Source organism: Elephantulus edwardii, unplaced genomic scaffold (genome assembly GCF_000299155.1).
Source record: "Elephantulus edwardii isolate Elephantulus edwardi_28Jun2011 unplaced genomic scaffold, EleEdw1.0 scaffold00080, whole genome shotgun sequence".
In the NCBI taxonomy this organism is placed as follows: Eukaryota; Metazoa; Chordata; class Mammalia; order Macroscelidea; family Macroscelididae; genus Elephantulus; species Elephantulus edwardii.
Window position 1 is genome coordinate 13,889,308 of NW_006399830.1, and position 10,461 is coordinate 13,899,768.

Genomic DNA, 10,461 nt, shown 5'->3' on the forward strand with positions numbered 1-10,461 from the left:
GTGGGAATTGGACAATGACTGGGGAAGCCTGAAGAAGGGTTGGTGCCTTTGAACTGTGGTGTTGGTAAAGAATAAACAAACCTGTCTTGGAAGAGGTGATGTCAGATTGCTCCTTAGAAGGAAGATGGCAAGGCTTTCTCTTACAAGCTTTGGGCATGTTATCAGGAGGAACTAGTCCCTGGAGAAAGACATCACACTTGAAAAAGTAGAGAATCAGTGAAAACCAAGACCCACAAGGAGATGGGTTGACACAGTGGCTACCACATAGCAGGTGGCTTAATCCTGGCAATGACCTTGAGGATGGTACAGGGCTGGGCAAGATTTCATTCTGCTGTGCTTAGTCTTGCAGAGTCCCCAGCACAACAAAGGATCGTGTTAGCCTTAGGGTTAGAATTGGGTTTTGAGTTAGGATTAAGCTTGGGGATAGAGTTAGGCTTAAGTTTTAAGGTTTGGGTTAGAGTTGACCAGCAAGTCAGGGTTCCTGGGCCTTTGGGTATATATATTTCATAAAGATCCTTTTTGCTGAAGGGTTCTATGAACCTGCAGGATTTTTATTTCCTTGGCTGCATAAAACATGAAAAGGAAAGGCAAGAGCTGCTTTTGAAAGATCATATTTATTTACTTTTTTATACTTATTTATACATAAAAAGTGAACAAGCATATAATTGAAACATGATTTCAATAATATATTTGACCCCACAGTTCAGTATCCCTATGGAACTGTGTGTGGCTGTCACTGTCCAGTGCATAAGGAAAAGAACAAAATAATTTAAAACCAAGCAGTTTTCACTGAAGACCACGGTGGGATGATTGAGTTGCTAACACACTACATTCATTTCACATCCATGTGCAATTCTTCAATAAATTGATCTTTATGTCATACCCTCTGGCTAATAGTTTTTCCAAATGATCATCCAGCTGGGGTAAGTTGAGCCCCAAGCTGTCTGTCTCATTTTCTCTCCCCCCCTCACGTGTCCACTGCTCACACCACAGCAGCCGGAAATGACACATTGAAGTGAGTCACCAATGCGGCTGGCTGTGTGAGTCACCCTGTAATTGGGGAAAGTTCTGTCCTGGTAGGTCATGCAGCCCCTGTGCACTTCTGTGCCCAAGTATATTGGAAAATTTTGACACCACATTGTTCTCTCTGTAGTGTCTCTCTCACCGTGCCCACCCTTTTTTATTCAAGTGCACTGAAGTTAGATGATCTTAGCAGGGACTCTCTCCATCAAAGCAGAAAGGCAAGGAAATGAGCCGAGCTGGGAGGGGTTCCGGCAGCCACATGGTGGCAGTGTGGGCCCCGTCATCACACCTGCCTCCTGAGAGGGTGTGATGGATGGTTAGGCGATCAGGGGATGGCAGGTAAGGCCCAGGCCCTGGGCTCCACTTGAGCAATTGCTGCTCTTCCTGATGCTTCCGGGGCCAGCAGTGAGAAGTCACGCAGCAATTTCAGCTAATTGCCATCGGCGCTGTTTTCCGTAGACACGACTCTGAACCTGAGACTCAATGACAGCTCACGCTGCTCACAGACCACAGAGGAACACGACAAGCACGTTGAAGCACGACACTTTTCTCTTGACAGCTCACTCTCTCTCCAGGCACACAGGGAACGGGCATGATAAATATTCAAGGGCACTTGCTGGCATCCCACCTGCCCTACCAGTGGGCGAAGAGCCAACACACATCTAAACTGTCATCCACCGCTCCCGCAAAACAAGCGTGTGGGCAGCAAAAAGCTGCTTCAGTGAGTAAACAAGTCCCTACACTCTGGAAGGTGCACACTGCTGCCGAGGAGGTTAGATGAGATGGGCAGACCAGGTGGGCATCAGCACTCCGGAGGCAGCTAGTTAGGTGGCTGGTGCCCAGCAGCTCCAACGCTGGGAGGTCAGCAACGGAATGGACCTTGAGATGAAAGGGTGTTGCCCTGCTGGCCTTTGTTGGCCTGATGCCAACCTCCTCAGCAGTGGCAGACAGTGCAAGAGTTCCTGCGACGTGACTAGAACATCAACAAGTTTCTACAAGCACATGAAAGCTCCTGTGAGCCTGTGGTCGCTTCTGGCCAGGGTCACCGCGGGAACTGGGTCTGAAGACCTGAGAAGTCAGGAAGGTGGACAGAGCCGCCGCTGAGAAGTCAGGAGGGTGGACAGAGGCGCCGCACCCGCGATCCTGTGAGTGCTGGAGGCCATTTGGGGGGGCCCTCCAAGGAGCTGTGCTTCCAAGTACTCCTCCAGGTCTCCACAGGGGAGTTCTGCCCTCTATCCCTCATCCCACACTTAGGGAAGGGGCCTCTGCTGGGAGAGGCTCAGGTCAGGGAGGCAGATTCGACTTAAAAAAAAAAGAGTTCTTTAAAGAAAAATGTCTTTTCTTTCACCAGAAAGAGTAAGTAAAACAAAAATTGTTTTTCTTTTCTTTTTTTTTTCCCTTCAGAGTTTCTTCTTTTCTGGTATGTCTCCAGTTCTGTCCCAGATAAAGGCTTCTTCATGGTCAGGGTTCCATCACCTGCCCTATGAATAGGATTACTCCTGTGGAGGGAAAAGCAGTCGTGGGGTTTAGATGGGAAGAAGCTGTGCATCTCCCACCGAGACCCCAGGAGGACAAGGGAGCTGATGTCACAGCTGCTTTACTAAGATCAGACCGGCTCCTCCCTCACTTCCCAGCATCGGCTACAAGAACGGATAACTGAGGGATGTTGGGCATCCTTGGCCGACAGTCCTCCAGGGACCACAGCGGGTGTCTACGTCTGTCTGGGTTGGTGCCCAAGATGAGGAGGAGGGGAGGAAGACTTGGGGTGTGTGGGCTCACCTGTGGGGTTGTGATACAGCACAAAGAGGAAGGGCCTGTCCATGATGATTTCTTCAGGGGCCATTCTGGCTGAGACCACAAAGGCTGGAAGAGAGGACAGGATGTCAGAACAGAATGCCGTTGGCCCGGGTGCCTCTGGGGAGGATTGGTGAGCAAGTGTCAGGAAATCAGATGGAAGCTGTTTCCTTCAGTTGAGACTTCTAGCAGGTATCCAACCACAGACATTATTTCTATAAACCTCTCTGAGGTTTCTTGATAAGCAGATTCCTTAAGTTCACTGCCTATTGTAGAAACAAATCAGGCCTTTGACATTCAGGGGACCTGGGAAAGCCACCAGAGGAAAGAACAGAGTCCCCCGGGGGACCTTTTCGTAGGCCAAGAACCTCTAGTGAGCGAAGAAAAAATGGCCCTGGTGGAAGAGGGCTGCGGTCTGCCTCCACTTGGGTTCAGGGACTGGTCATCCTGAAAGCTGGGACCTCACTGAGGCCAGACCCACCTGTGGATGAGGACGCCACTGTGCCGCTCTCATGCACCTCGATCTTCGCCTTCTGCAGGGCCTGTGATACGCAGAGCTGCTCTTGATCTGAAACAGAGGGGCACAGTGCTCAGAGCACAGCTCCTTTGTCCTCTTGGTGGCCCTGCCACAGTCCTCTGAGAGGTGGATAAAGTAAAAGGAAAAACCTCTTACCTGAAAGACCAGTGAAGTCGGCCCGGTCTGACCTGAACATGTCGGTCATCCCCAAGTTCTCCAAGGGCTTCCTGAGGTCAACTTCACTCTCCAGGGAGAATCTGCAGGGCAGGAGCAGGAAGCAGTTCAAGCTCAGTCACTTCTGGCTGGAGGTGCCCGGCCCTCCCAGGCAGAGCTGCCCGAGCCCCGACCAGCCCTCCCACTGGCAGACAGACATGGTGTAGAAGGAGAAGAAGCAGGAGGAAGAGGAGGGTATGGTGAGGAAGAAGAAGGAGACTTCTTATGAATCCATTGCCATATCTCCTGCCACTGGAGGCTTTTCATCTTAATGAGCATGCCCTTGCTATATCCTCCATGCCCTCAAATCGATGACTAATTACTTTCCTCAAATAAAGCAGTAGTTTCAGCATCATTTCTATTCATTCTGGCAGGGGGGCCAAAGGCAGTTCTGGAGAGATATTTAAACAAGACTGTGGTCTGTAGATTTTTGCTGCTGAAAGCCAACCCTGAAGAGGACTCAAGCAGCGATGTTCGGGGGCACTCTCACTTCCCACCAGGCGATGACTAATTGCCTCTATTTTTATTAGAGAGAGGTTGAGGGGTGGGGGGATAGACCTAACCAACTAAACATCCTTCTTGCTCGAAGCTTGGCATTACAAGCATCTAGAAACCCAGGGGAGGCAGAGTGAGAGATTTCCCAGCTTCAGCCTTTCCCACACTTTTGCTCCTGCAGGAAGATTTAAGTCTGTTTTGTGGTTATTGAAATGCCAACTAAAAGCTACAGCACGAGTCATATATCTGCAGACGTGATTTCTTTAGTTTTCAGGCACTGGGTGTTGACTTGAGAAGCCAGGGTGGGGTAAGAGGTTAGAGGAGCAGGGAGTGAGGGAGTGAGGCACATCTAAAAACAGCTTAGATGGATTGATCTCCTCCACCTTCCCCCTTTTGCTGGTTCCTCTTTAGACTGGCCTTTCCTGGGTGGTACAAGTGGGGGAACCGCCGAGGAAAGAGCCCCCTGCCCGTTAGGGAAGCAGAGGGAAGGGCCCTTGAGAGGCATCTTAATCAAAGCCAGGCTAGACAATTTCCCATCATCCTCCCACACATATCCCTATCCTGCGGGCGGACGCCAGGGATCTGGGGATTCTCACATGGGGTAGTGCTTTCAGGAGCCAGGAGAGAGGAGAGGGAGGAAGTAAGAAGAGATTTAAGGCCTGGACGCGTGGTGGAAGCAGGTGCTGGCTTACTTGGGCAGAACTAGGAGGCGGGGTACTCGGGTCATATTTCCTTTCCACTGGCTGATGAGCTGGGCATCCAGGCTACTGGTGAGGGCCGAGAGAGGCACCTCTTTTTCATATGGAGCGGCGATGAACATGCTGACAGTGTGTCCGTGGTAGGGCAGTTCCAGGATGTCATAGTAATGGCCGTCAGGGGTCAAAAACTCAGCTGTGAAGACAAAGACAGTTCTCCTGTCCTCTCTCCTTTTTCTAGAAGCAAAGCTTCTCCACCCCAGCTTCCGGGGGCAGGGGGGGCTACGTCCACTCCTCTCCTCTCAGTCTGTTTCTTTCCATTTCCCTTCTCTCTTTTGCCAATTCTCAGGGGCTTCCAGTGGTTTTTCTGCGTCTCCTTTTGGTCTTTTTAAAACCAGCATTCTCCTCCCCCACACCAGACAGGAATATCTTTCAATTCGGATGCTTTTAACCTCAGCTTCCTCATAACCTCTCCCCTCAGCAGGATTTCTTGGTCTCAGGTTATCACACTAGGATCGTATTAGGATGATGCATGAGGTCAAGTGGTTCAGTGAGGGCCTGAGGAAATGTCTAGATTTCACCTTCAGCTTCCATAAGATAAAGCTCTGACTATCCCTGTGTCTCCCACTTGGGACATCATTGTCAGAGCTGAGGTGGATTCTAGAGGGGGGGAACATTCCAAGAAATTTTCCTCCCTCAGGGGGCAACATTTGGGATACCCGCCAGGAGACTTTGTGCATGAGATGCGGGACTGGGGCATGAAGGGAGGGTCTTGTACTCACTGTAGTTGAACTTGTTGGTCTGAGCCATCATGGACACAGAGACAGTGCTGCCATCAGACTTGTGGAAGAGGCGGCGGTGGGTGGCCGAGGTTGGGAAGGGCATCTGCCACTGGCCGTGAAAGTAGAGGGCATTCACCAGCACCAGGCGTGTCTGCTCGTCCACCATCCCCTTGCTAAGTAAGTCACTGATCATACCTGTGGGAAAGCCGGGCGATCAATGGCTTGTTGGTGGTGTTGACAGAGAAGAACTTTCATATAGACTTTCCTGGGCTGGAACCTTCAGGGGAACAGGTTGCCCTGTCCTTGCCCCTACAGATCCAGTAGGTAGATTCAAACCACTGACCTTTGGGTTAGGGGCTGAATGCTTAACCATTGTGCTACCAGGGCTCCTTGATAAGGAGCCTTAATACTTTTCATCCTTAGATGTTGTTGTTAGGTGCCTTCGAGCATGACTCATAGCAACCCTATGAACAACAAATCTGAATCCTGTCCTATCCTGTGCCATCCTCATCAAATCTGACACCGTGGTTCCCTTCAACTCCCATACTCAAATGGATCATGCTGGAGGGCAGTCCAGGAAGAGGGGCTGACAGGGAATTTAAAGATATCAACCCAGCTGCCTCATCTCCCCCCATCCTGAGTCTCAGAAAGTCTCCCCACATTCTTGGCTCTGGGGACCTACCCTGGGCCAGGTTCTGAAATGTAAATCTTCTTTTATTTCACCCCTCAGTTTGCCCTTTCAGCTGCAACCTTGTTTATTGGGGCTGTTCTTATAAAATCCCACAACACTGTTTAGAGAGGTCCTGGGGGTTGGCTCACAGGAACACCTAGTTGATATCAGCTAGTATGTTTCCATTCTTGAACTATTTGATGGTCAGTCCACAGGGGAGAGAGTGCTGACAGGGAAAAGGGAGGCCTCTTGGATTTGTTTCCAAACCCCCTCTTCTCTGCAGCCTCTTGACTCACCTCTCGTGTGTCTCTTCACGTAGTCGTTGATGATGAATCTCGCTCTCTCTGCTTCAGTAAAGTTCACTTGCTTGACTGTGCTATGGAACAGCCTGAAGAAGCGAGGCATGAAGCCCTGAACCAGCTCCAGGTCCCGCTGGACGAAGATGGCATCGACCGTTTTGACCATGTCCTTGTTCCAAGGCGCCATGAGTTCCTTGTGCACGTGGCGGAGGGTGGAGGCGACGTCCTTGTCTGTGCAGAGGGGAAAGGGCACGTTAGCTTCCTGGGGAGCTGAGGAGAGCTGGCTTTCCCAGGAGAGGTCCCAGCTCGATCCAGGACTGGGGACTCTCCTTCTTTCCAGACCTTTCTCTCTTCTGCATCTTTCTCCTTTCCTCAAAAATATTGGGTTCTAGTCTTTCCTTTGCATTAGAAATTTTTTATCTCTTCTTATGAACCCCCAATTTTCTTCTTTTAAGAATAACAGTTATGCTAAGTCTTTTATAGACATCATTCTGTTTACTTCTTATAAAGCCTTATTTTATGGGTAAGTAAACACAGGTATAGAGTGCTTCCGTATCTTGTCAAAGATCACATGATTAATGAGTGGTGGGGCAAGGCTATTTTTATATTGATTCCACTGACAGGAAAGGTCAAAGGCTAAGTGGTGCCAGGTGTGGTCAGAGGAAGAGCTAGAGGTTACTGTTTCATTGTTGTTGTTGTGTACCATCAGTCAGAACTGACCCATAGCTGACCCTCCAGGGGGTTTTCCGAGGCTTAAATTGCATGGGAGGAGATTGCCCATCCTTCTCCCACAGAATATTCAAACTACATGCCTTCAGGATTGCAAAACAGATTCTTACCACTAGGTGACCAGAGTTCCCACTGTATCAGAGTGGTGTGTAAATTAGCTTGGCCAAGCTGAAGACAGCCTTGTCTCAGGTGGGTGAAAGCCTATGGCCCCCGACTTGCTGGACCCCTGCCCTCCTCTTGGTGCCCACAGCACACGTCTCTCACCGTCAGTTTTGAATTTCATCGCTGCCTGGAGCTGCTGCCGCGTGTCCCCTCCTGTGGTCAGCTGCAGCATGGCCAGGACGGAGGCCACCCCATAGGGTGAGAAAACCACATTGCGGTCCTTAGAGGCCTGGACCACCTGCTGAAACACCTTCACACCAAACTCTGTGGCCAGGTGGCCTGCCTGGGACTCAGATAAGGCAGATCCTTCGCCGAAGATGAGGGTCAGGCCCAGGGCGAGGCAGACGATGACTGGAGACATCTTCGTCCTAGAACAAGTGGGAAAAGATCTGATGAGTGAATAATTCTGGAAGACAGGAGACTGGGGAAGGGAGATGGCACCCCAGCCATACACCTGGGCTCATTTTGCTTGCTGATGAATTTGAGAGCAAAAGTTCTTAAGAAAGCACGCTAAGAATATAGTTATGATAATGGCTTAGCTATAACTCAACACCTTGAGAGGCTGAATCAATGCATTGGGGAACTGAGGACCACAGTCATGGGGAACCTCAAGGTCAGCAGGCATAACAGAACAATATTCTACATCACACTTTAGTGAGTAGCAACTGGTGATTGGCTATCAGGGCTTGTGATTGGCCATCAAAAGTGCAACTATTGATCTGTCCCCATCAGGAGCAGATAAGGGTGAAGCAAGTCAAAGGCTGCTAGTCCCAAGGACCACGTGATTGCATCAGTCTTCACAACCCTGAAACCAGAAGAACTAGATGGTACCCAGCTCTGCTGACAGCGCCGAAAGGATCGGACTGAGAGAGTGGAAGAAAAAAATGAGGAGCAACAGTCAAAATTATTAAAAAGTACCAAGTTTACAGGCCTGATAGAAACTGGTGGAGTCCTTAGTTACCCTTTCCACCTGGGACTGAATCACTCCATGACTCTCAGTCAAACAATATAGGCGGGCCGATAGGGTAGTCAGAACATCAGGGGAAGATGTGCCCCTTAGACCCATCAGTCATACAAGAACAAAAGGGCGGCATTTTCTTATGCTGGAGCTCAATCATCAAGAAAGGGTAGGAGAGAAGGACGAAAGGAAACAGGAAACAGGGAGGAAGTGGGAAGAGTGATGTGACATAGTAGGAACTGTAATTAATGTCACATCTAAACATGTGTACAGATTGTTGAATGAGGAACCAGTGGCGTTTTCACTCAAATCACAGCAAGATGAAAACCCTCGAGGACGGATATTCTAGGCCTGTCCACTCTGTCTCAGGCTGATTTTTATCACTGGTTAGGCCTCGGGAGCTTTACACTCATCCTTAAGTGTTCTTAATTCTTCGCCTGTGAGATTCTCAGGACTCAGCCGCTCCCCCTCCCTCCCATTCCCAGTATATCTCCTTTTCCTTTCAGGCCTCAAAGGATAAATTATAAAAACACCTTAATTTGCATGATGCTTTTCAGTTCTTATAATACGTTTATAACTATTCCTGTAAAATGCTTTTAAAATGAGAACAAGTTGTTCTTGCTGGCTGCTGCTGAGTTCAATCGTGGTGTCATAGCAACATATAAACCTCCATTGAGAGGGGTAGTGACTGCAAGGGCTTTGGCTGAGAGTCCAGCCCAGGCCTCCCACTGGAAGGTGAGAATTCTAATGTTCTCCAAGTTTACTGCTGTCAAGTCAGAACTTATCCCTAGCTGACCCTCCACTGGATTTCCAAGGCTGTAAAATCACACAAATTTGTCCATCTTCCTCCCAACTAGTGGGTTCGAACTACTAGAGAGGTAGCTTGACTCTAACATGCTGTCAAATCAAACTGATTTACAGCTGACCCTCCAGCAGGTTTTCAGAGGCTGTAAATTGCACAGGAAGAGATTGCCCTTCCTTCTCCCAAGGAGCAGCTGGGAGATTCGAACCATCTGCCTTCAGGTTGTCAGTGCAACTTCTTACCCACTAGGCCACCAGCACTCCTCCTTCTTTCAAGCTGGAAGGTATGAAACCCCTGTTTTAAGGTGGGAAAGGAGAGTGTCATGAGACACAGAGTTGAGGTTATTGATTCTGGAGGACAGAGTTGTTGGTGAGCCCAAATCACCGTCCCCACTCCCCTAAACTCACTGCCAAGGAAGGTCAACTCAAGACCACACATCTTTGGGGACCCTCAGATAAAAAGGAGCAAAGACCCTAGAGAGAGAAGCGCTCTGCGTAAGTCCGAGATGGGAGATGGAAGCAGTTCGCTCTTCTCTTACCTGAAGCGCCTGTGACTGTCGGTTTGTCCAGCTGCCGTTGTCCTGAGCTGCTCCTGCTGGGGATGTGGCTACTGGCGTGAGCGTGTCTCCTTGGGCAGCCTCTGGTGGCCGAGCCAGACACAGCTGCTGTTCAGACCCTGCCTCCCTTTATACCAGATGGAGGCAGGAAGTGGACTAACTCACATCTCGGCCACACCCCTTTCTGGCTCCGAAAGTCTGTCTGCACAGCTGGCTGCCCCCCCCCACGCCCCACGCCCCACGCCCTCTCTAGGACTTGCTGAGACACGTGTGTGTGTGTGTGTGTGTGTGTGTGTGTGTGTGTGTGTGTACGTGTGTGAGAAGGCTTGGGGAAATTGAGCAAACCCTGATTGTCCTGGTCAAAGGGCTTCCCTTGGGCTTGCTGCCTTCTACTTTTTTTGTTCCTCTCTTTTCTGACATTTTGCCAACTTGACCCTAGCAGTGCCAAGTGACAAGAAAAAGCCAGTATTTGGGTTATCTTGCCCAGTGCTCAGCTCGGACAAAAAAGCACTTCGGTTTGTCCTCTTTTTCTCTCTCGGAGAAGTAGGGAACATTGAGTTGTCAGAAAAGCTGTTTCTGTAGACTTTTCCTCTCCTGCCTTGTGAGGACAGTGAATCATCTGGCAAGGTTTCCACATGTTGTACTGAAATCCACTCCGCAGCCCCCAACAGCAACCTTCCTCTCCTGTCCGAGCTAGCCTCTGGGAGAGAGTGGCTCTCCCTCTTCTGGGCTCATCCCTGTGGCCAGAAGGCCCTGGGAATGTCTG

The 10,461-nt window shown here is 49.9% G+C and overlaps 1 protein-coding gene across 1 annotated transcript; it reads right to left on the minus strand.

Moving 5' to 3' along the window:
• Positions 1–2,484: 2,484 nt before the first annotated feature.
• Positions 2,485–7,740, minus strand: SERPINE1 (serpin peptidase inhibitor, clade E (nexin, plasminogen activator inhibitor type 1), member 1). The gene is made up of 8 exons (XM_006889714.1): positions 7,482–7,740; positions 6,486–6,719; positions 5,520–5,714; positions 4,735–4,933; positions 3,491–3,591; positions 3,299–3,385; positions 2,803–2,886; positions 2,485–2,522 (listed from the first exon to the last, which is right to left on the minus strand). Exons 1-8 carry the CDS (start codon positions 7,738–7,740, stop codon positions 2,485–2,487), a joined length of 1,197 nt encoding a protein of 398 aa, XP_006889776.1.
• Between the last annotated feature and the right edge of the window lie 2,721 nt (positions 7,741–10,461).